The following is a 27,668-nucleotide window of genomic DNA, read 5'->3' as shown; positions in this document are numbered from 1 at the left end:
TATTAATGAAACTGATGTATATCATGAACAAATGTAGGAAAAATCTTTGAAGGAGAGAGCATTTAGTGAAAAATCCAATTGAAATTGGGAAGATGATAGGTACTTTGACATCAGAAATTATACTATGTAATAAAGGAGGAATGATAAGGAGAGTTCCTTCACTAGAAAAAAATGAAGTAAAAACAGTAAAATTGGATGCTTCTGTCAAGTATACATTATTGAAATTTCTTATCTAGCATTTTATATTCAATGAAAAGCAATTGGAAGACACAAGAGTCCAAGTAATAAAATTAATGAATTGAATACCTTAAATACTTACACTTTTCCTCAAGAGATACTAGGAAATTTAAAGCAAAGATACTCTATACTTCAGTCATCTAGATCTTCAATGACTAGTAAATGAGAGTTAAAATCATCAAGAAAAAATTAAAAATAGCTCTTCAAAAAGAAAGGAAAAAAAAACACAAATCAATTTTCACCCTGAAATTTTTGGGGGGGCCTTGAAATCATATTTTTCAAGGCATATATAAAAAAATTCTTTACTTCTCTATCTCACAGACCCTCCCATTTCATGTGTTACAATTACAGCTTTAAAAAAGAAATAGTTGTTCTGACAAAAATTTCTGGCTCAGAGAGTGGGAGCTGAAAGAATCCAATTAGCCTCTCATTTGACAGTCTGAGTTTACACAGAAAACAGTGTAAGTGCCCTAGTGCCCAATTCAGGGTCTGTAAGTATTAAACCATTCACCAGTGGGCATGTACTGCATACCCCTTTGAGGAGCTATAGCAAACTGCTGTCCCAATGTTTATTGTTTTTGAGCACTGCACTTATTAATATATTCATAGAGAATGGAAAGCTTTATTTATAACATTCATGTTATAAAAATAGCCATACCTGGTTTTGCTGCATGTAAAATCTGTTTCTCGTTGTCATCGTGATTGCCAGTTCTCCACTGACTTAACGCTTCCTGAAAGGACTGGGCAGAAGCTTCTTCATCGAACGATCCTTCACCCGACATCCTATCTCTTGGTTTTGTACATTCTGCTTTTTTTGTTGTTGTAATTTCTACCTAAACCAATTAAAAAGGTATCTAAGCATGCTTTGTTAAGTTTCTGGTTTCTTAAAATACAGGTAGGACTAATTATTTCTCATTGTAAATCAGAAATTTTTAAACTTAGAATGTTTTTAAATTGTACTTATATGCTTTCCTGTTTCCTTTAAATCTCTATTGGCAATTATAGTCTCTTCAGAAATTATTAAAATGAGAGCCTACAGTGTTATCACCGTAAAGATGCAATAGCCTTGTATCCAACCTTTCTACAGCACCAGACTCCTGCTCCCTGCAACCTTCCCACATCAGAAAGAGCAGTTTTTAAAAAATGTAAATCTGATCATGTCACTCCCCATTCAAAACCCCCTGTTGACTTTCTATGAAACCCCAAGTTCCTACCAAGACCTAAAAGGCCCTACACAACCTTATATTTTCTTGCCTTTTACTTCACCTCCTTCCGGTCTCCCCTTCATTCACCTTATTCCAGCTCAACTCACATTCCTGTAGTTCTGGGAACCCTTCAAGCACATTATCTCTTTGGGGCCTTGTATTAGCAATACCCAGTGCCTGGAATGAACTTTCTCCATATCTTCACATAGTCGTTCCCCTCATTTCTTAGTCTTTGCTCAAATGTCATCTACTCAGAGAGTTAGTTCTTCACTGATGATCCTAAAAATAATAGTCCCCCTTTTTCCCACTTTATAATCCCTTATTTGTTTTTTCTTCCCATTACTTACTTCTATATAAATTAATTCTGCATGTTTGTTTATTGCCTGTCTCTTCCCATTAGAATATGATGAGATCAGAGATGTTGTCTTTTTCCTCAGTGCCAAGAGCAGTGCCTGGCACAAATTAGGTGCTCAGTAAAAGTCAGTGGAATGAATGAATAAGCTCATCAATGCATATGAAATAGTGCATGCTTCTCAGCTTAATGATGATGAGGGAGAAGAATTCAGTGCAAAATATAAATTCAGTTGGAACACACAGAAGAAAATGAAGGTTGTGTTTGACAGTTATCCAGTGAATCAAAGAAAACAGCCATATTAAACTCAAACAAAACAAAAGCCCAGTGGCTAAATTACCACATGTGGATTATCTACATTGATCAAATTGCTAAATCCCCATGGCTATCTTTTAGATACAAGAGTAGAAATCTCAGTGTTAAGCTTTTAATTGAAAAATGAATAGGCAGATTGTTAGAATACAATTGAAAGCATATTGTCAAAGATGTGTGTCAAAATTTTTAAATATAAGCAAAAAAATTCTGAAGACCTATAAGACACTAGACATTGTGTTAGGTGTTAAAAACAGAAACACAGGTTAATAAGTCCCCAACAGAAACAGACACAAGGAGCAGGTGTCACTCAGAGGAAGTGACTTTTGAACTGGGTTTTGAAAGATAAAACAAGAATTCCATAAGCAAAAAGTGTGAGGGCAGTATTCCAGAGAGAGGGAATGATATGCATGCTAAGACATAGAATAGAACAACATTGTAGCATGGAACTATAAGTAATTTGCATCGATATAGCAAAAAATGGAGGATGAGAAAACATAAATAGTAGAAAGACAAACAGTGAAGGACTGTGAAGGGCTCTGCTTGCCATACGGAGGAACGTAGACTGAAACCTATCAGAAATGCAAAACCACTGAGAAGTTCCACACGGTAGTGTGGCAGAGAGAGGAGTTAGGGAATAGCCGGTCTGAATCCAAGGAAACCAATTAAAATGTTATAGCCATTTGACAATATTGACCAACATTATAAATATATAATCATCTTACCTAAGAATTTCAGGATTTTATCATCTTAATATACTTATATATATGCAAAACAATATTTTTCAAAATTATACTTTATATTTTGTAGTGGCAAAAGATTAGAGCCGGATAAATGTTGATCAGTGGAAGACATATTTTTAAAAGTCTTTCACAGCCAATAAATAGAGTATTTTATAGCCACTATATAGAATGAGAAGGCTGTAGAATGTACTTATATGGATATGAAAACTATATTGATTAAGTATAAAAAGCACGTTTTCAGAGCAGTACACAAAGTATATTAACATTTGTGTAAAGAAATACATATATACAAAACTGGAAGTGTTAATTGACCCCTAGAAGGGGAGAGAATGAAATTACTTTCCACTTATAAACATTTTGTTCTTTAAGAAAAAGCTAATTGCAGTATCTAGAATAGCAATAAGGATAGAATAAGTGATTAAACATTCAGGAAAGTTTTTAGATGGTAGACTGCATGGGGCATAGTAACTGTTACAGAATGAATTGGGCCTCCCCCCAAATTCATGTTAAAGCCCTAACCCCCAATGTCTGTCTGGTCTTTCTCTCTCCCTACATGTGCACAGAGGAAAGGCCATGTAAGAAAGCAGCAAGAATGAGGTCAGGAAGAAAAGCCTCATCAGAAACCAAATCTGCCAGCACCTTGATCTGGGACTTTAAGCTTATAGAACTGTGAGAAAATAAATTTCTGTTTTTTAGGCCACTCAGTCTAAAATATTTTGTTGTGGCAGCCTGAGTAGACCAATGCAGTAACTTAACAGATGTGCAGAGGAGGAAGAGAAACAACTATAGGAAATAACTGCCTTTGTTGTCTTGGAAAGCTAAAATAGTGAGCTGCCAACAGTAACATCTATAGGTTTTAGAAGAGAGGGGATGAATTTAGTTTGAAGATTGTAAGCTTTAGGAGTAGGTGAGAAGGTACTTACAGGTATCCAGTAACAATATGTCAGTGTGTCTATGTATGTATGCTGCACTGTGAAGAAGCACTGAAAACTCACTGGCTTAATACAAAATGGTTTAAGTGTTCAGAATTTTCAGCAGCTGTCCAGGGCCGCTCCCTTCCAAGCAATGAATCAGAGGTGTAAGACATTTGCATCTTGGAGTTATGCCATTGGAATACCTGGCTTCCACATAGCTGTGGCAGGGTAAGAAAAAGCTAGAGGGTTATACATTAGCTCTTAGATGTTTCAGCTCAGAACTGTCATATATCACTTCCACTCAGAGCCCAACATGACCCTGCTCATTTCTCCGAGGAGGCAAGGAAATTTGAAGGAGCACATAGAAATCCAATGATATATATTCATTACTGTCTAAGCACATGATATACCTGTAAAATGTGTCTTAATATCACCATTTTCCAGGGGAGAAAACAGAGGTCAAAAAGGCTAAGTAATTTGCCCAACGTTACAAAGCTATAAGAAAACCAGTGCCAGCATTTCAAACCCAGGTTTCAGCCACTAAAATGAACTCTTCCATGAACTGCTCCTCTTTCCAACAAAAAGATGTGCATTGGTTTGAATCCATTAAAAATGGTTCTAATCCACTAACAATGCAGTAAGACAGATATCAGTCTTGGACACCATTTTGACTCTTCCAGCCATTAGTGCTGCTTGGGAATGCTAATTAAAAATCAGACTCCAGTGCCCTAATCCAGGTATTTAAAAAAAATCAAAATTTGGGTGGCAAATCCACGAATGCACATTTTTAACAAACTCACCCAGTGCTTCTGGTGCTTATTACAGTTTGAGAACCAATGCCCTTCTCCACAGAGGAATGCTGAGCCCTTGATGGGGTTATCGCTTCGGTGTGCACTCTGTGTACAGGTGTACACCTGAAAGGCTACAGCAGTGACTCCCAACTAAGAATACTCACCAGAATCACTGAGGAGTTGTTACAAAACCACACATGCCTGGACCTCACTCACAGAGATGCTGAATTCAGCCATGTGTATTTCTTTAATGTTTTTCCAGTTGATTTTAATACACCCCTCTGGATGAAACCACTGAATGAATGGCTTTTAAGTTAAGACAAGAGGTGGGGGGATCTATACAGCATACATAGTTACCTATGGAGACAAGAGGAAGCATATATTGTAAGGATTAAAAGCACAAAGGAGTCCACTCTATAGCTTTCTAGTAAGACTAGTTACTTAACCTCTTGCCACCTTTCTCATCTGTTAAATGGGGGTAATAATAGCACAAAATTTATATGGTTATAGTGTTTATTGGATAAGATAAGGCAAGTAAAGCATTAAGCACAACACCTAGTATTTGATGTGCAATAAAAATTAGCTGCTGATTTATTTCTGATAGGATAAATTAGATAAAATGGCAGGCATGAAGGAGAAACCTTTAAAACTACTACCTCTCTGTAGTTGTTAAAAGCAAGAAATTTGGAGTCAGAGGTCTGAGCTCAAATCTAAGTTTCATTATCAATGATATCCTGGACAATTTACAAAAACTGTTCTTTGTCACTATTCTCTCTTTTGAAAAAAATGAATAATTAAGAAAAGAGACAAAAGGAAATAATACATGTAAAATATCTAGGGCAGTGTCTGGTCTTCCATACATTATTATTATAATAATGAGACTGTACCTCATTCAGTGATTCTTTGCAAAACACTCTTGGGAGGTTTATTAGAAAATCAAACCCATGAAAATATGCTGACCATCCTGGAAAATTCAAGCATAGTTTCCCTGCTGAAAAGAGGTTCCACTAGCACAGAGCACATTTTCTTTTATGTTCTCTGAGCACGGATTTGGAACTCAGCAAATTTAAGTTCAACCCAGACTTTGTCACCAAGTAATAAGCTGTGTGACTTTGGCCAAGTTACTCACAGTTTCTGAACTGGAAGGAAAAGGTGATTGGCATCTAAAAGAATGAGGATTATAACATAGATCAAAAGTTGAAGCTTGTTTTTTGCTAAAGAATCAATACAAGTCTGTTACAAAAAATACAGGCATGAGCTGATAAAAGCTTATCCAGCACATCATCGGGTCAGTAGTCAATCTGAATAACTGCCAGAATTTGATATAAATCTGGTTTTAAATAACTGTGAAACTGCCTGTCACCTAGATCTTTTGGCAAGGTTTTGTATTTTTAGCCTTTCCGAAGTCTTAACTAATATAAAATTGCTATATCACATTGTTGTTTTTGTCTTAATGTTTCCCCTAAACATCTACTCAATTCCTGACATGGTAAAAATGCTCAGAAAGTCAAATGATTAAAAGATCATTCTTCAAAATGATCAGTGTTCAGTGGAACCAAAGCAATCTCCTTGAAAAGATTTTTATAGTCATGGTGTATTTGGTTAAAAAAAATCAAATCCCTATTTAATAACAATGTGATAAAATAATCTGCAAAACTCTGTAACTTTAGTTAAGTACATGAATGACATTCACCACGATCATGTATGACACAAAATGTCTACCGTATTTTCCTCAGTTTACCTCAGAGATGCTCCCTTGCATAAGTGGAGATTTGGGTTTATGCTGACTTTTGCTGGTTTCTTTTGTAGAATTAGTCTCCCCTTTGGGTTCATCTGGATTAACTTCCTTTATAAACCGATGCGCAACATCCAATACACTGGATAATATTTGAGATTTTGCCTATTAAAAAAGGAACAAAATATGACCAAAGAGCCTAATATGTCAGTTTAAGCCATTCATATACATTAAATCATATTTTAATTATTCTATGTTCCCTAAAATTCAATAAATTTTATTTAATATTTAAAAAAATTGATACTTGTATCAACCAATATAATAGTGACAGCTGTCATCTACTAAGGGGACTAGTTTGGGTTCATACTATCCTAACCATCTTAAAACCATTATGTTATTTAATCCTCAAGGCAACTCTAAAACAACTATTTTTATCTCTGTTTTAGGGATAAAGAAAGTAAAGCTCAGAGAGTTTAAATTACTTGCCCTTCGTCACACGGTGAGTGAAGGATAGAGCTGGGAAGTGACCCCAGGTATATATAACCCTCATGACTCATGATGTGTTGTTGTGTGCACACAATGGCTAAAGAACTAAATATAGTGAATCTAGTAGGAGCCTGAATAAGCTGTAATGAGTATTCCTTGGTGATAAAACATCTTTAGAAGGTATTCACTACTCAAAAATGCACATCAGGAAGTGCCTTTATCTGTAGTTCCCTAGTAAACTCCAAGTTGTGCTTCATTTCGTGCCTTTACTTATGAGGTTCACTTACCAGAAGGCCTTCCCTCCTCTAGCATCATCTGTGCCTGGCAGACTCTTACTTCTGCTTCTGGATTCATCTTAAGTTACTTCCAAAGGTCTAAGAACCCTTCCCCACATGCTCCACCATCCCCTTACCCATGTGAGGTATCCACGCTCTTTACCCCCTTAATATCCTGAGTGGATCTCTAATAGTCCTTACTATATAGATCTTACATCACCTTTGGGTATCTGTCTATCCCATCATACCACATAAGTTCACAAAAGGAAAAAACATGTTTTTAAAACTTTGTATGGCTACCACAGTACCTGGGAAATAGCACATGGTAAAAATAAGGTGTTAAAGGAAGAAGGACAAGAGTTACAGAATTAGAAAAAATAATTGAGAAAAGGGAATTTTAAAAATAACTTTCCACCTGCTATTGGAGCGACTGACAAGGAGCAGGCAAATGTTGGGAAAGTCCTATTGTCTAAAGGGTTTTCTATCAGCAACTACCCCATCTGCCCAAGGACGCTGCAGAATTCTGGATCCCATCGAAGCTTGAACTAAACTCCAGGGGGAGGACTCAGGATCTTCAGAGGCTCTGTGAGAACCTGGCATTAGGAAGACAGGAAGTAGGTCTTACTTCTCAGCAAATGTCCTCAAGACAGGAAAAATTCAGCAGGGATCAGAAATAATTATTTTATTCTCTCCCATGAAAATACTCCTATTTTTAAATTTTTGTTTAGTTACCAATTTAAATAGCTAAGATTACATAGAAACTTTTCAGTTATGACCTTTTCTAAATCGATTAAGATTCATTGCAGTCTGGTCCTGGAATACATCAGTGAACAACAAATTAACTAGTGTTACTTCACACTGAATTAATAAATTACCTATGAAAAATGACAAATGTGACCTATGCACATATATTGCTGTCTGTATACAAACCTTTATCTGCTCCAGATTTTTCCAATGATTATCAAAATGCCTATACAGAGCTATGTAGTCCTTTTATTTTTAAAACAAATTCAAGCTAATGGAAAAGTTTCATTTTTGTGGGAATATCTGTAGTTTTACCAATAGTTTTGAAACAGAGAAAGCCAAACTAAGCTAGATTTTAAATTTTCTAGAATAAGGTCTGTAGATTTCAAAGTCAGTTACAATATCTGGTTTTCATTTTATGTTTACAAAATATCTAAAACAATAGGATTAATTTTATATAGAATTATCAGGATAGAATTAGAATTTAAATATTAATATATGTTAAGTAACACAAAACAAAATGTATCCCTGTCCTAAAATGAATTCTGCTATTAATATACCAATAATTTTTATAACATTTTTAGGTAGCATATTAATAGACTCTGAAATGAATTTTTCTTAAGTTAAATTTACTGGTAAAAATAAGAGAAACATCATGGATAATTGATAAAATGGAGTTCCATATTTGAATATCTGTTAATTCAGTATATAATGGAAATAAATTAAATGTCAGTAAATGGGAATTTCTCTCCTACAGCATCATACACTTAAATATTAGTTTTCTGGCCGGGCGCGGTGGCTCACACCTGTAATCCTAGCACTCTGGGAGGCCGAGGTGGGCGGATCGTTTGAGCTCAGGAGTTCGAGACCAGCCTGAGCAAGAGCGAGACCCCATCTCTACTAAAAAAAAATAGAAAGAAATTATATGGACAGCTAAAAATATATATAGAAAAAATTAGCCGGGCATGGTGGTGCATGCCTGTAGTCCCAGCTACTTGGGAGGCTGAGACAGGAGGATCCCTTGAGCTCAGGAGTTTGAGGTTGCTATGAGCTAGGCTGACGCCACGGCACTCACTCTAGCCTGGGCAACAGAGTAAGACTCTGTCTCAAAAAAAAAAAAAAAAAAAAAAATTAGTTTTCTCCATTTTAAGACTGTGTATGTATACTTTATTTTTTTTAATCTTAACACAATAATACAAGGAGAGAGAAAGCAGATATGCTTCCTATTACGTAGACAAGAAAACCCAAGTTTAGAAAGCTTAGATCAAAGTCAAATGGCCACAAAATGTGGGGGCTTGAATAAGAACCATGGTCTTCCTTATTCCAGCCTAATCCCTTTTCCCTATTGAATTTATGTTAGCCTTCACATCACAGAAAACGTTTTTTACCTTTGATATCCTACAACTAAAAATATTAAATTTTATCTCTAATAGATTTGAACATTGTTTTTCCCTTTAAAAGAAAAAAAAATTCCCAAAACTATAATTCTGTATATAATTGCCAATACAAGAATTTTTTGTTTGTCTGTTTTTAACTTATTTTTGCCTATTTATTTTTATATTTGACCAAGTACATAAAAATAAGTCATAGTCACACCATATTAAAACGTAAGAAATGGAGCTTCCTTCCAATTTATGAATAGTACTGTCCAGGGGTAACTACTGTTAACAGTTTGAAATATCTCTGCAACCTTTTGTCTCTACTTAGAAGGACATGAATCTAGATTTGCAACACAAAACACATTATCTTTTATTTAATATAACAACAATCATTTGAATAATAGCCAATGAACAAGAATGTGAAGGTTATTGTTACAAAATATTTAAAATAGACAACTATGAATATTAAGTATCATAACATTATACTATGTAGTAATAAAATATTTTCAAATTTTAAAACTCAAAGATAATTTTCTTCCCAATTTTTAAATATGAAAATTTAAATATAGCAGTAGTAATAGGTAGCAACAGGAAGAGAAGGGGAATGCAAATGTACAAAATTACCTATGTAACTGTTCTGCATGTTAAAAATGTTTTAAAATGAAACCAAAACAGCCTTCAGGGCACATAGTAAATCATATATCTCACTGTAGGATAGAAGCTTAAACTAGAGCCAAAAACTGTGATTTACTGCCAGCATTTCCAGACTCCCCCACATCCTTCACTACACTGTATGATGGTAGGATTTCATCTGATAACTGCTCTAAATTCTCACCTACACTTTTTCCCCTTAGAATGATATTATCTTTCAAATTATACTCTAGAAGAATTCATCACTCTGACAATGTATCATTAATCAAAGTAAAGAGGGTTGATACTTTATAGCATTTTGGAATGGATGGCACCTTGTAGAAGTTAAGGTCCAAGAATGAAAGTTTTAGTTTAGTTAGAAAAATGATATACTTTATGGTAGTGTCAGTGCTTCAAAACTCTAACTACCATCATCATCCAAAACCCTAGCTATCCAGTCATAAATATTAATAATCATGTTGACATAGCTATGTCTCCTTAAGTGATCCAGAACTTCCAGCTCAAAGAAGTTCACACATAGTTTATACCTATGTTACTTTGCAAGTTTGGGGGGAAAAATGGGATGTCTCCTTTCATAGTGTTAATTTTCATTGATTTTCCCATTATAAAATTTTAGAAGACATTTAATGGATTACAACCCTGCATTAAAAACTCATAACTCTAAACTCTGCTGCAGACTCCTGTTATTTAACTTGAATTTAATAGGCAAAATAGATATATAGAGATAGAAATACATACATATATACACCAAAAAAAACTGTTACAGCAGAATTCAAGAAATATAAAGTCATTGGTTGTAATGATTGTGGAATATGGGCAGTACTTGGATAGCTTTAATTATAAAATTATTTCAAAAAGATCAAGTTATGTGCTTGATTTTAAAAATTATATTAAACTTGTATTAAAATTTTATTTATATAAAAAATTCTTTTTTTTTTTTTTGACCTGGCTTTGATAAAACACTCATAGTGGGAATATTTTCCCAAGTATAGTTTGTTCTGGTTTCTTTGATGTGAATCACCTCATGTGCATTCGGTAAATAGGGGAATGATGTCAGTATAACTCCAAAGTTTTATTGATTCTTCAGCTTTTCTTTTTTCATACACTACAGTTTTAAAACAATCAGGGGCAAGCTTTCTTACAGTTAAAGCCAAAACCTCAGCAATATATGAAGACCTTAAGAAAAATGATGAAAATCTATAGAAATGTCTCCCCTTACTGCAAGTTCTGACTGTTTTAATTGCTCAACAACTATGCATTCCATTAAACGGAAAACTAAAAACAAAACTCAAAAAATTATGTGTGGTTAAGCTGTAAAGACATTCCCTGTAACTTAAACAATGGATTAATAAAAGAGGCTTTATTTTGATTCAGATTTTTCTTTTTGATGTAATGATCTCTGTTAGGAACAAATTAGTCCCAGGATCTACATCACCAAGAAGGATGAACAGGTCCTCTAGATATAGGCGCTACTGTTTTAACTAGGATTATTAACTGTTTTTGTTAGGGCTCTGGTTACAGAGTGCCATAGTAGTTGAGTGGCCTTCTTCGAACCGCAATTTTCTCTTAAGCCGTGTTAATTAGCTGGGTGATTTTCCTGAATGGGAAGTTTTTCAATAATCATATATGGTACCATGGCAGAAACACATGTATACTGATGAATTTCTCTTTAATTTATAGTAAAATAAACATTTTATTAAAAGTCATCAAAATATTTGCTCTAGATTTACTTATCCAAAGAGACTTCTACAGATTATTTTGCCAGCATATTTCTACTTATACATTGCATTGAATATATTGCATTATGACAGTGTAAGAATCAGGTTACCTAAATTAACAATAACAAATTAGACAAAATCTCCCTGAGTTGGGAGATACAAGGGAAAGAAATACTAGCTACACCAAGCAGACAAATTCCTCAAATCATGCACCTATGACAAGATGCAATAAACTCATTAAATTCCCACTAAGTAAAAATATCTTTGCAAAGTAAAAGTAACTTATAAAAATGCAGAATTTTGAACTTTCTAATCCATTAAACAAGGATAAAAAAAGATGAGCATTATCTCTCAATTTTTTCACATTACTTAAATATATCTTCTATTCTTAGAGTAAATTATTATTTTGCTTTTCTTATGGATCCATCTTTACAGATAGTCTTAGTACAAATTTATTTCCTAAAAATAAGATTTATCATAGTCAACTCTGAATTTTCTATAAAAGATGAAGAAAAAAGATATCCACAAATGATTTGATCAAAGGTTTCATCTACTGCTAGGACCAAAAGAAAGGAAAAAAACGTTAACTTCAGGCCAGCTGAAAAAGCTAAAAAAGCAAAGGGAAGAAATTTCTACATAGTAGAAAAACAGAATTTGAGGAAAAGTCCCCATTAAGGAAACAAGAGAAAATTAAATATTTACAGGGTGAAAGAAAATTGCAACAGAACTTGCAGAAAAATCATGTTCTGAAATCCAGTTTTTCTCATAATATTTCTAAAAACAGATGTGATATTTGCATGAGGCAGTAGCACAGAAATATCAATGGTATAAAAAAACTACTTATCACAAGCTAGATAGAAATCAGATCCTGGAAATGTGAAATTCATGTGGCTGAAGTTTATTGCTTATTCCAGCATCATATAAGTATAACTTTAAGTAGAACTTAAAAAGCCCTTATATTAATCTTGCCTCTAAAGATATAATTTCTATCAGGTTTTATTAATCAAAGATTTATATATTATTATTTCTCCTTGACACATTAAAAGACAATAAAAATAAACAAGGACCTGGACACATGTCCCTGATTATAAATGCAGTTTATCATTCAATAGATAGATGATGTCAAATAAAACTAATCTGGACTTAGTATTTACTACTTTCATAAGGCAACATGTGAAAATATGAAATAGAACACATCTAATCCAGTAAAAATATTTTAAAATAAGACAACATATCACTGTAATAGCTCAAAAAAACAACATATTGTCAAAAAGTTTTAAACCATCTGGTTTCAAGAAAAATAACGACATAGGACTTAGGTCTAAATAATTGTGCCTTTAAAATTTTATTACAACATTAAAAAATTCTACCTAGAGAGCAATCTTGAAAGTGAGCCAGAACAGCAACAAGAAAATAACACAGAAATTTCACACCTGCAATCTTGCTTTCGATTCACAGTTTTGATGCCATGTAATTATGTACTATATTAATTATCTTAGCAAGTACTTACAGTTGTTTTCAACTAATATTACATGTATAATGCATCCAGATGAGTTAGCTGCTTTCAGCAATTACTTATATTTGAGCCACATAAGGAACAAATGATTTTATATGTGATAATTTGAATAACATTTTTAGGAATAGCAAAATAAACTCACTAAAAATAGCAATCAATAATTTTTCACATTTGGTTTTTAAATATGGTATTGCTGTTACATCACAATTAGATAATTTATATCCCATAAAGACCAATGAACATAAAATACAGCAAACAAAACTACTGTAAAATTTGTCAGACTCCATTGAAAAATCATTACACAGGTAGGACCTGCAAATTATAAATGCTCCTCAAATATCCTGCATCAATGTAATTGATTAAAGGTTCAGACATTAGGTTAGCGATTTTTACAGTCCTCTCCAAAATTTAGATTTTACTGTTCTCTGTGTGGATAAAGAGGAAGTCTGTATTTTTACATATACTCCTATAGATTGAACTCTAAGACTTTACCCCACTGTTATTTTTTACAAAAGCCTTCCAAAATATGCATTACTATAATACTTTTAAAAATAGTCCTAAGGGCACAATAACATATTATTATTAATAACTACAGGCACTATATTGTGTAGCAAGTCCCTAGAATTTACTCATCTTATTAACTATATACATTAAACAACATCTCTCCATTTTCTCTTCCCCTATGCATTAGCAACCACTATTCAATCTTCTGCTTCTAGAAGTTGACTGTTTTAGATACCTCACATAACAGAATTATGCAGTTTTAGTCCTTCTGTAACTTACTTATTTCAATTAGAGTAATATCTTCCAGGTCCATGTTAAATGTTCCTACCACAAAAAATTGAAAAAGAAGGGGCACATGAAACTTTTGGAGGTGATGTATATGTTTATTACTATAATTGTGGTCATGATATAATGGGTGTATTCATATGTCCAAATTCATCAAATTGTATAAATATGTGCATTTTTATATATCAATTATACCTCAATAAAGCTATAAAAATCATCCCTAAACACATAAGTAACATTTTCATTAATTCTTTGGACTCATTATCATTAATATTACTTTGTTTTCTAGGTTTTAAATGTAGATGGTACAGAAATGGGGTTAAATTTCTACTAATACTATATCCTAACTAATAAAACCTAATGTATAGAACATGTACTATGAGCATAATACATTCATATTTGTTGTCATTTAATCTGACTCTCACAACAGTCTTGCAAGGTTCTGAGCTTGCATATATGAGTTTTATCTTAAATATTCCTTTAGCATGAACATCAAAGAAACACTCACCTCTCTGTTCGAGATTGATTCAGGCCATCTCTGTATTAAACCCTGTACTGCACATACTCTTTCCACTGTATCAGTTGCTCTATCTGTCACTTGTTTCTGTAATATTCTCCCTAAACCACTTATGTTTTTCCAACTCTTCACTGAGGAAAAAAAAACAAAAAAATGCTTTCCCTTCTCCCTACCCTTTTTAATTGTCTTCATTTCCCTTTCCCTAGCTTTTCTTTGTACTGGCATATAAAAGTCATCACAACAGATGCAATTTCACTAAAGTGGAAGCTATTAAACTGTCCCACATCTAAGTCTTCTTAATTCTTGTTGACATTTCTCCAAGGAAGATATACAAAAGGCCACTAAGCACATGGGAAAATGTTCAATATCATTAGTTAACGAAGTGAAAATCAAACAACAAAGAGATGCTACTTCATGCCCACTAGGATACTAGAATCAAAAAGTCAGATAGTAACAAATGTTGGTTAGGAGGCAGAGAAATCAGAACTCTTATACACAGCTCATGGGAATGTAAAATGTTGCAGCCACTTTGGAAAACAATCTGGCAGTTTCTCGAGCAATTGAAAATAGAGTTACAATACGACCCAGCAATTTCACTACTAGGGATCTATCCAAGAGAAATAAAAACATATGTCCACACAGAAACTTGTACACAAATGTTCATAGCAGTTATTGATAATAGCCACAAAGTGTAAACAACCCAAATATCCATCAAATGATGAATGGATAAACAAAATATGCTATATCCATACAATGGAATGTTATTCAGACCTAAAAATAAATGAAATATCTGTATGTGGCACAACATAGATGAACCTTGAAAACATTATGCAAGTAAAGGAAGCCACTCATGAAATGAAATATCCAGAATAGGCTAATCTATATAGAAAGTAGATTAGTGGTTCTCAGGGGTTTGGGGGATAACAGGAGGATGAGTATAGTAGCAAAAGGGTATGAGCTTTCTTTTTGATGTGATAAAAATGTTCTAAAATTAATTGTGCTGACAGTTGCACATATCTATAATATAAATATATTAAAATCCATTGAATTGTGCACTTTAAATGAATGAATTGTGTGGTATATGAATTATACCTCAATAAAGTTGTTTTTAAAAATTTCTTGTTGGCCAGGCACAGTGGCTCACGCCTGTAATCCTAGCATTCTGGGAGGCCGAGGAGGGTGGATCGTTTGAGTTCAGGAGTTTGAGACCAGCCTGAGCAAGAGCGAGACCCCGGCTCTACTAAAATAGAAAGAAATTAGGTAGACGACTAAAAAAAAAATATAGAAAAAAATTAGCCAGGCATGGTGGTGCATCCCTGTAGTCCCAGCTACTTGGGAGGCTGAGGCAGAAGGATCGCTTGAGCCCAGGAGTCTGAGGTTGCTGTGAGCTAGGCTGACGCTATGGCACTCTAGCCCGGGCAACGAGTGAGACTCTGTCTCAAAAAAATAAATAAATAAAAATAAAAAAATAAAATAAAAATTTCTTGTTAATGATTCCTAGACAAGCGTTTTTCATTTATCTTTTGGATATCCCAGCATTCTATTTTTTAAAAAATTCTGATTAATCAAAGACTTAAATGCAATGCTCACCAACAGGTCTGCCTGAGTCAACTAAACTTTCAGACTCTCAAGACTATGATCAAATCACTCTTGACATCCTCCTCCTCAGAAGGATAAGGACAGGAACAACAATTCGCCAGCAGGACAGCATCAGTTGTTAGTTTTGGGCAGGAATCAAGCACAAGTACAGCTCAGATAGGTGAGGGATGTATTTGGTTAGGAAGCCTTATTTTCTTTTTTTTCTTTTTTTTCTTTTTTTTTTAATTTCAGTATATTACAGGGCTACAAATGTTTAGGTTACATATATTGCCTTTGCCCCAGCCGACTAACAGCTTCAAGCATGCCATCCCCCAGACGGTCCGCACTGCACTCATTAGGTGTGAACATACCCGTCCCCTCCTCCCCCCCCCCCACCTGCCCCACACCCGATGAATGTTACTACTGTATGTGCACATAAGTGGTGATCAGTTAATATCAATTTGATGGTGAGTGCACATGTTGCCTGTTTGTTCATTGTCGTGATATTTCACTCAGTAGAATGGCCTCCAGCTCTATCCAGGGCTAGAAGCCTTATTTTCTACCAGAGCCAATCCCCATCTCACGGCTTTCAGAGCCCCACAGTGGATGTGCCAATTACAAAACTCATTGCACTCAGGGAGCTAGAGTTTACTCCAAGTACGCACAGTTCCCCCTGTTTAGACACAATTTGCCAATCAGAGGTCATATTTATCATAAGTATTTTGCCTAGGAACATAGTTGACGTTACTATCTTTACCTGTTTCCCAGAGAAAGGCTAGATAGTTAACTAAAGGTCAAATTTTCACACTTCAGTGGAAAAGCTTTTATTAACCCTTTATCAATATAACACATTAATGTAGCCTAAGTTCTTTTAATTATCCAATCCCTGGTTAATGAATTCCTTGGCTTTCAAAATACAGATAAAAATAAATTTTGCCCCTAGAATAAAGTTTTAACTTATTTCAAGAGCTTGGTCATACCACGAGAGAATCATTCACATTTTCACTGATTCAAAAATCGATTTATACAGGCTAGTTACAATGTTAAGCACTAAGAATACAGTGATGAATGACACAAAATAGTCTTTCTCACAGGATTTAAAGTTTATCAGAAGACATGAAAGAATGAATAGTAAATATTATGGCAATATAATTTTATAAATTCTTTGATATAAGAAGAGTAAGGTGATAATCATTGAAGGGCAGTGAACATAGACTTGTAGTGTAAAGAATAGGCATTGTTCATATTTAAGAAACAGGTAAAAAAAAATATGACAATACCCATTTATATACACTTTAAGTTTGGGGGTTTTTTTGTGTGTGTGTGAGACAGAGTCTTGCTTTGTTGCCCGGGCTAGAGCAAGTGCCGTAGCATCAGCCTAGCTCACAGCAACCTCAGACTCCTGGGCTTAAGCGATTCTACCGCCTCAGCCTCCCGAGTAGCTGGGACTACAGGCATGTGCCATCATGCCTGGATAATTTTTTCTGTATGTATTTTAGTTGGCCAGATAATTTCTTTCTATTTTTAGTAGAGACGGGGTCTAGCTCTTGTTCAGGCTGGTCTAGAGCTCCTGACCTCCAGCGATCCACTCGCCTCGGCCTCCCAGAGTGCTGAGGATTACAGGTGTGAGCCACCGCGCCAGCCTAAGTATTTTTTCTTAAGTGTAATATTAATTGATATTTGCAAATAGAAAATTTATATATTTTTCAGGATATTTACATAACCTAAAATCAAATTATGTGAATTTATGACAATTTCTTTTTGGAGGAACATTTACTTGCCATCTACATATTTCTATGTTACTGGCAACTTAAAGAGAAGGAACTGAGCATGTTCCACTTTGCTCCTTCTAGGAGGTCTCTCTTTAAGGGCTGCCTGCCCCGAGAGGGGTTCACTGCAATCTAGACTAAGGCTTTCAGAAGGCTCTGTCTTAAAGGGAAATGTCTACAATTTGCGGGAAAAAACATTCAATTTAAGGAAGTATCAGGAAGCTGAATTTGTCATAACATTCATGCCACAATCACTAATTTTGATTATATCAGTAATAAAGTTGATATTTTGATTTCTACCTTCTGACTCTGATACCTACTTCTCAGTTGGGTCAGAATTTGGAAAGCAAAGAGACATTATGTACTGACCTTCAAAAATTTCATCATACTCTAAAATTAGGTCAACAATTATCTATAATTTTACTCTGAATTCCATATTGTCATGAGTCAGCTTCCCTGAGAAATAAATGCTGAGATTGGCCTGCCTGAGTTTTAGTGGTGAGTGCTCTGAGAAAAACCTCTGTGGGAAAGTAAAGGAAAGAATATTGGCAAAGAGAAAAGCTGAACTTCAATACAATAGCCAATCCCAAGAGAAGCTGTAATGGTCTATCAATATTGTCCCAAACTAAGGCAAGGGGGCTGCTGGGATTTTGTAACCTCACAAAGACCAGAAATTGGACATGGGCTACCTTGAGGGAGGGAGTGTAACTTAAGAAGCCACAGTTCCCTTTGAGCAAAGGCAGTTCTTGGAGAGGGCTTCAGCTACGTTCCAGGCAGCTAAGAAAGTGAGCATCTCCATCCTAAAGAGGATGATGTGGGAGGCACACCCTCACATCTACAAAAGGTATACGCACAGCATTTAAAACCGGCCTAGTAATATCATCCAAGTAATCATGCCATTATCCAAAACTATCAGCTATGATCTGAAAATATTGTTTTATTCTGGACATTAACAGAATGATACCAGTATGAGCCTAAAAGCTGATACTGGTTATTGTCAATGAATAGAAAAAAAAACTACCATAAAATTAGTACTCATAAATTGCATTCTGATAATAACTGATGTTCTTCCCAGTAATTATTTTCTTATAAGTATGTTCAGGCAAATATATATTTCCACTTATACTCATATTTATATAGGCATACCTTTCTTCAAAGATTCAGCAAAGGGGCTGGATACACAGTTACGTGCTGCACAATGACTTTGAGTCAATAATGGACCGTATATACGATGGTGGTCCCCTAAGATTATAATATCATATTTTACTGTACCTTTTCTATGTTTAGATACACAAATACTTAGCATTGTATTATAATTACCTACGCTAGTCAGTACAGCAACATGCTATACATGTTTGTAGCCTAAGAGACATAATAGGCTATACCATCTAGGTTTGTGTAAGTATACTCTGTAATGTTCACCAATGATGAAATCACCTAATGACCATTTCTCAGACATATCCCCATCACTGTGTGTGCCTCTGCCATGATTTGGATATGGTTTGTTTGTCCCCATCAAAACTCATGCTGAAATTTGATCCCCAATGTGGCAGTGTTGGAGGTGGGGCCTAGTGGGATGTTTTTGTGTAATGGGGGTGGATCCTTCACGATTTGCTTAGTGCCCTTTTTAGGGTTAGAAGTGAGTTCTTGCTCTCAAGAGACAGAATTAGCTCCAGCGGGAGTGGTCCCACAAGAGTGAGTTGCTATAGAGCCAGGATGCCACCCCTTGGGTTTTGCCTCTCGGCACGTATGCATTTCCCTTTTGACCTTCTCCTCATGTTATGATGCAGCACAAAAAGCCCTCACCAGAAACTGAGCAGATGCTGGTGCCATGCTTCTTGTACTTCCCAGTCTGCAAAACTGTAAGCTAAGTAAACCTCTTTTCTTTATAAATTACCCAGCCTCAGGCATTCTGTTACAGCAACACTAAATTAAGAGAGGCTCATACCAGAAAATGTGGAAATTCTCCCTCAATTATCTCTTCTTCCATTACTACCATCCCCCATCCCATGGTTTCTCCTTTTCAGTTAAGAAAATCTCCATTCCAGTTAAGAAAAAATGTTTACCATAATGTATTAATGATTTACTTAATCTAACCTCCCTTGTGCATGTCATACTTCACAATAGAATGCCTTTTGTTTGCTTTCTTCTATCTTCTATTCTCTCTGATTAACCTTGTCTCTTCTGTCTGATCTTATGTTGTTAAACGGAAATAGGAATGTCTGATGTATTAAGACCTCATTTTTCATTTGGAAAAAACTCTCATTTCAAAGCTTAGTGTTGACAATCTTTCTATATATAGAAGCAGACTTTTCATCCTTAGTAATTCCCTTCATGCATTTATGCTTTATTTTACAGATAATTAACTATTTAACAGAGGTTGTAGAAAGCAAGGAAACTTGAAGTGTTTTGAATGACTGCCAAGTAGGAATCGATCATAAATCAAAAGAAAGGCCCTTTGAAATTATAATGTTAGTCAACATGTAAATAGTAATAGCTTGCCTTCAATTTTTCGGGGATTTATCTCTTAAGTAAAACAAGATATGCTTGTACAAAATGGTCCCTACTGACTGTGAACTCACAGGACTCTCTGGGCTGTAGGATAGAAGGTGAAATGGTTTACAACTATCCTAAATTTGGCTACACTTTGTAACAACTAGAAACACAGGTTAAGAATGTAAAGTAAAAGGGCCATTAGCTAGAATACTTGCTTTTTATATAGTACTGATTAATATTTATCTATCAGATGTCTGTCCTCACTTCTCAATTGAGGTATGAATTCAGCAGTCAGCAAAGCCTCATGACTTTGATAATTAACCGAAATGGTGAAACACTGAAAGCACTGCATGACTGGTTAATGAGGGCTAAGCAGAAAGAGATAGACATCCAAATGGCCATTAAGGCCAAGGTACAACAAGAACCCTAATGCACACAGAAAGATAGGAACGAATGATGGAAACAAGGAAAAAAAATGCAAACTGACTGCAAAAAACTAAAAGGTTAAACAGACGATAGAAATAGGAAGAAAATGGCAGATGGCCAAACGGACAGTTGATTAAAGTCAAGAAGTGTTGATAAAGAATGGGTAAGGCCACGATACAGGAGAAAAATGAAGTACTAACTCTCTTAGAAGGAATGTATAATTGTACATACTACATCAGCTATTTGAGGCCTCTGTCTTATTAAGTGTTATCATAAAGGCAGCCATTATAAGAGACATAAGTCACTAATATACAGTAAAACTACGTTCACTGTACTATATTTACAGGAGGAAATATGTAATACATTTTGAAGTAGTTTCCTGCAAAAATACTTTATATATATATATAGTAAATATTATATATATATATATAGTATATACTTAAAGTGTAAAACATGATGTTTGATAAGTATATACATACCTATGATACACATATACATAATGAAACTACAGTCAACTTATTAAAATATCCAACACCTCACATAGTTACTTTTTCTGTGTGATAAGAACACCTATAAACATACAATAGAATATTATTCAGCCTTTAATAAGAAGATACTGTCATTTTTGACAACATGGATGAACCTAGAAGACATTATGATAAGTGAAATAAGACAGACAAAAAGAAAAATACTGTATGATCTCACTTATATGCAGAATTTAAATTAAAAAGCTTTTTAATTTAAAATTTTTGTTTTACGAATGGACAAATTTACTTGAATTACCTAAAAAAAAAAAGTCTCCTTCAAAAAATTTCATTCCTTAGCAATTCTAGTAGGTGAAATGATGTTATATAAAAAGAGAGTAACAGCAATGTACAAAATTTCCTCCCAGTACAGAAGGTCTATGTGAGCTTTGTGCTAAGTGCCAGCCTCTCAATTCCATTTCCCTGGCAGATAACGCACTTCCCGGGACTCTCCCTGCAGTGGCACTTTAGTCTCCACAGACTGGAGGGCAGTACAAAGGGATGACACGAACAAAGAAGACACATGGCTGTTTATTGTCATTTAACTTTAATTTTATGTACACAAAAGAATACCTGTATTTGAAGAAACATTTCAAGAATTCATGGTTCCTTGCCCTACTCTTCAATTTGTATATATATTATGAAATCCGTTTATGCTAACTTTCAGACATAATTGAGTATTCTACAATTTGAGAGTCACTAGAAACTTAAATACCATTTTACTATTTCTGGCTTACCACCCTTTCCTCCCCTGCAATCAAAACCAGAAAATGTGATGCTGGCAATACCTTAAGTGTTCTTACCACAAAATAAAAGGAAAAAAGAAAGGAAGGAAGGAAGAAAGGAAAGGAGGAAGAAAGGGAGGGAGGAAGATAGCAATGTGATGTGAAGTGATGGAAATGTTCATTAGCTTAATTTTGGAGATTATTTCACAACATTTATGTATATCACAACATCAAATTTTATACCTTAAATATATACAGTTTTTATTTGTCAATTATATCTCAATAAAGATGAAAGGGGGAAATCTGCAAGTTGTCATAAATGCTCCATGTAAAAGTAGTATGTAATTTGAAGGGAATTGTACACAAGAAACAATAAACAAACGTTTTAATTACAAAAAAATGTATGACATGAAGCATATATTCAGTAAATATTTTCTCACTTTTTCATTCAAATCTACATTTGGAATTTTATAAGATCCTAATCTACAAAGATCACTTTTTTTCTATGTTAAGACGTAAAATACATATACTTTAATACTATTAATATGGAATAGAAGAATGCTCAATGTTTAGAAAACATACTCTGTGTCATGCTGCTTATATTAAGCATCATTTGACTCCTATCATATCCATGTCTGGATAACAGTAAGTCGTGTCACAGCGAAGTCTGTCTTATGAAATTATTTGTGTGTGTGTGTGTGTGTGAGAGAGAGAGAGAGAGAGAGAGGAAAAGGGAGGGGAGAGAGAAGGAAAGGAGAGAGAGAAGAAAAGCAAACTTAATAAATCCTGAGGCTCAAATACTGAAGAGAAGGAGCCATGTCTCCTTCTTCTTCGTATCTTCCGTATCAGCACTAGTGCTTAAATTGACTGAGTGATAACTCAGAAAATGTGCTGAATAAATCATTGCATGAAAAATTCCTAATATGAACTCATGGTGGGATCATTTTACTACAGTATTTACCTTCAAAGTAGAGCACCTTTAGTTAGATTCTGTATTATTTACATATTAACAATTAGCTCACTTTTATATGGATTAATTTTCATTTTTATGACTATCTAATTATAATATCATGAAGGAAGGAATTAGCAGGTTGTTTTCTGTTTTCCCTCCATCGTTTCTGCCCAGAGGCTCTAAACATTGAGTGACCACTCAAAAGTAAGTGATTCTGGTAAATATGAGTTAGGTCTATTTTATGTTTTGTGGTTATCATAACTTGGGTCATTACCAGCCTTGACAGATACCGATATTTATTGAGGTAACATGTAAATTTTGAAATCTACCAGTGATACTTCTAAATATAGATCTGATCATCTCTTTTCCCTTGCCTATAAGATAATATTTAAATCCTTAACCCATTACATGGGGTTTTGGTTGTCATTTTTATCTCCAGGCCCCAGTATTATTAATCTGTATAAGATCACTGCCTGCGTGATCTTATACAGTACCAGTACCTGCGTCCTAGAAGGTACTCAGTAAACATTTGTTGACTACATTACTGTAAAATGAATGAAGTCTATGACAAATCAATGCAGCAATAAATGTAACTGGTGTAATTTCATATCTCTATCTAACCATATTTACTGTTTAAGTATTAGAATTTTAAAGCCATCTGACATGATGAGTTTAGACATTTCAAAAAGTAATGACTATAGAAGAATAAATAATAAGTCCTTATATGTAGAAAGAAGGGTAGAAACCTGAGATATTATCTGATCTAAATGACAGTGAGTGAAGAGAAATAAAAAACTATTTTTAAATAAGTATGAAAAGAAAACATAAGAGATTGCAATTTATAAACTGCACAGGATATTTAAAATAATCCATGTGTTCATTTGAAATCACAATAGATAAAAATATTGTCTAATTTTTAAATGTCAAGTTCTCGGATAGAATGTATAATCTGAAGACTCTAACCAAGCTAAGTGTTTCAGCAACTACTCTTAAAACATACTTTAAATAGCAAAATAATTTTAAGATATATGTCAAGACTGTACATAATAGAATTTTAGAAATTAATGTAAATCATCCTGAGTTCTAGATAATTAAATGTTTTAAATGTCTTTATATTGAAACATTTTACAAATACACTACAAGTAAAAGCATTTTACTATAGAAAGTCATACCTGCACAAGAGTTGTTCTGTGGAGCCTTAGTGCCCCCTTCTGGTGAATTTTAGCAAAGCATCCGGAACAATAATCTTCTCCACATTCAAGGCACACCTTAAAAGATATTTTTTAAAAAATACAATCTTATAATATGATTTTGAAAAAGTGATTGCATAAAGATGTCATTGTTTTCACATTTGTTTTTCAAATTACATACATATATGTCTTCATACTTGAGGACCCCCCTTCAAAAAAAACCTGGGACAACTATTGGTACCATTAAAAATTTAACTCTTTGAGGAAAACTAACTTGTAAACGCTAATTATTCTCATAACAAAATAAATATAATAACTGCAATGTAGGTTTTAGGTATATATTTTAGATGCATGTTTGTATGTGCAATTTCTGAATAATTCATAAAACAACCAGTAGCCTCAGGTCAAATTTCTTGACCTGGTAAAAACTATATGGTGTTATGTTTGTGTGAAAAATCCTTCATTTTTATGAGCTTGTTTATCTTTCTGTATGGGTTTACATGACACAGTTAGTTTCAAATGATATGCATACTATTTGCCTCCAAAAATCCCCATCCTTGGAAGGTACTTCTTCACCTGTGTTTCTCAAAATATGGCCTTTAAAAAGTGTTCATAGAAGAGTCACCAAAGGGAAAAAAGATGTAAGGAAAATGGAACTTTATATTTTTTGGATGGAACTACATCACGCTGTCAGCAATGTTTATGATTGATAAAATGCAATAATTATGAGCAAATTTATATTTATTTTCCAATTCTTTATGATGTTAAAATGTAATTTTTCAAATGTGTGGATGAGTTGAATAATGTAATATACCTGTACCTATGATGGTGCCAAGCAATTCTGAAAGTAAAAAGAAAAGAAAATGGAAATTTTCCTACAAAAGAAATTACTACAATTGTACTGCTGCTTCAACACTTTTAACAATGTGACAAACAGCAGTGCAAAAAACCAAGAGCTCTCATTTTCTTTACATTGGCCCAGGCTGAGAAGAATGAACAGCAGCACAAATAAGAAAGAATGAGGGCTTGGAGAGATGGTATCAGCATGTCTATGTCAAAGTGATCATAGTTCCTTCAACCCTCATTCATTTCCTCTCAGAGTGTCCATCACCATTCTCCCCACTCCTTCCTTCTTCGTGTCAAGGAGTAATAAGCATAAAGCAGATGAGTTCGGTTGGCAACAGGTCAACCAAGCTCTTCTGCCTTGTACTGGTCATTGGTGGACTGAACTATGCAATAGAGTGAAGCTTCTCCGATTGCAATATGCACGTAAATCACCCAGGATTTTGTTACAATGCTCTGGTTCAGTAGGTCTGGGATGGGACCTGAGATCCTGCATTCTAACGAGCTCCCAGGTGACGCACATGCTGGTGCCATGCAGAGCACACGTTGAGTAACGAGGCACTAGGACGCAAATGACATAGAAAAGTAGACTACACTTATATTAAAAACCCAATAGCAGACTTTTAATTCCTTTAATTTTTTAAAATTATGTTAAAAGTCTCCATGTAATGACATGGTTTCCTGCAATAATGTAGCCAGGTTTATCAAATATAAAATGATTACGACAACACTAAAGAAATTATTTAAAAAGTAAATTCAAAAAACTATATGGAACTAAAAGGAACTAAACAAGGAGACTAGAATCAAATAACAATGACAATATCCACATTTAGTGAGCTCTTAATCACTGTTCTAGAGGAACAGTGAGATGTTATGTTCCATCTCATTTAATCCTCACACCCACCCTATAATGTTAGAATGATCATTGTATCCTCATTATGAAGATGAAATAACAAAGGAACATAATGATTGAGAATTTGTCCACAGTCATACAAGATAATAGTGGTGGAGACAGGATTTCAACCCCACAGTCTGACTAAAAGCTCAAGCTCTTAACCATGACACACATTACTAATTATTAAATTAATCATTGACCATTCACTGAAGTACTAATCATTTACAGATACTCCTTGACTTGTAATGGAATTATTGTCCAATAAATCCACCAGAAATTGAAAGCAACCTAAGTTGAGAATGCATTTAATACACCTAACCTACCAAGCATCCTAGCCTAGCTATCTTAAATGTGCTCAAAATATTGACATTAGCCTAAAATTGGGAAAAATCATCTAACACCTATTTTATAATAAAGTGTTAAGTATCTTATGATTTTTTTACCCACATAACCACATAGCTGACTGGGAGCTATGACTTGCTGCCGGCCCCCTTATCACAAGTATCATTCTGCATTTCACTAGCCCTCGAAAAAATCAAAATTCAAAATTTGAAGTACGATTTCTGAATGCATATCACTTTGCACCATCATTAAGTATAAAGTCATAATTGGAACCATGGTAAGTCTCGGGCACCATCTGTATTGAAAGATCTTGATAAAATCTGCAATATCATAAAATCTAATATTTCCAATGACTGCATGGTCTGGTATTTATTAAAATCCAAATATATTTTTTCAAATATGATTAGCTATATGGAACTCAATTATTTATTCAAGCAGAAGAAAAATAAACACTATCCCTAGAACAAGAACTAGCTAGCCCTACCCTTTCATCTATTGTTTCAAGAGCTTCAGTCTTTTGGAGAAATGGAATAAAAAAATTATCCCAAATCCATAGTTTTAAGTATAAACTCAATTTTAAAACTATTATTTTAGGCAAGTGAGGTGGCTCACACCTGTAATCCTAGCACTCTGGAAGGCCGAGGCAGGAGGATTGCTTCAGCTCAGGAGTTCCAGACCAGTCCGAGCAAGAGCAAGACCCCATCTCTACTAAAAATAGAAAAATTAGCCAGGCTTGGTGGTGTATGCATGTAGCCCCAGCTCCTCAGGAGGCTGAGGCAGGTGGATCTCTTGAGCCCAGGAGTTTGAGGTTACAGTGAGCTATGATGATGCCATCGCACTCTACCCAGGGCGACAGAGACTCTGTCTCACAAAACAAACAAAAAAACTACAATTTTACATAATTATATGGTTGTTATATTAATATAGATTTCAAAATGTACTCTGCATAATTTTTACTTAACATATCTGCTAATATTTTAATGAATTTCTCATAAATATTTGGCACTGTTTTTACAATATAACATGAAAAACTGAGAATCAGTTTTAGCATATAATTCTAAGCCAAGTATTTGTTAACAACAGACTTTTAATGAATGTAGCCAAAAGGATATTTGTAGACTGGAAGATCAAAGCTGGAGTTGCAGAGTAAGCTTATATATTTTGTTATACAAGCATATTTGGATTTAAATTGGGTTAAAATGACCGCCAACTGGAAAATCTTTTTAGGCAGTTTGTATAACTGGCAGAAACATATTAAAAATGTAAATAAGGACTCCATTCCACCACAGATGCTTCTTCAATGATGGAATACCCAAGTGCAGTTTTAACAAATATTTGATGAATGCCAAATCAGTTGTACTAAGCCTTCAGAATCCATTTGAGTTTAATTAAATTATCCACATTTGCCAAATTAATATATAAGAAATTTGGAATTTGTGGGCTTTGTCTTTGCCATCAATATATGTGAATGCATCTAAATATAACAGCTTATTGTTATGTTTTTGACAACTATCATAGGATATTGTTTTTATTTCAAATCAAAGAACATCCTTTCTTAAATGCA

The 27,668-nt window shown here is 34.3% G+C and overlaps 1 protein-coding gene across 2 annotated transcripts in view; it reads right to left on the bottom strand.

Annotated features, from left to right (window-relative positions):
- ZBBX (zinc finger B-box domain containing) overlaps window positions 1-27,668 on the bottom strand; it is a 95,067-nt gene that overhangs the window by 49,619 nt on the left and 17,780 nt on the right. For both annotated transcript variants that reach the window (XM_069472978.1, XM_069472979.1), the window contains exons 6-8: window positions 24,007-24,102; window positions 6,296-6,454; window positions 896-1,070 (exon numbers count right to left, since the gene is read on the bottom strand). In XM_069472978.1, the coding sequence (XP_069329079.1) occupies window positions 896-1,070; window positions 6,296-6,454; window positions 24,007-24,102 (430 nt within the window). The remainder of the gene's footprint in view (window positions 1-895; window positions 1,071-6,295; window positions 6,455-24,006; window positions 24,103-27,668) is intronic.

This window comes from Eulemur rufifrons, chromosome 7, assembly GCF_041146395.1.
Source record: "Eulemur rufifrons isolate Redbay chromosome 7, OSU_ERuf_1, whole genome shotgun sequence".
Classification (NCBI taxonomy): Eukaryota; Metazoa; Chordata; class Mammalia; order Primates; family Lemuridae; genus Eulemur; species Eulemur rufifrons.
This window is presented reverse-complemented; position numbering and strand designations above follow the sequence as displayed.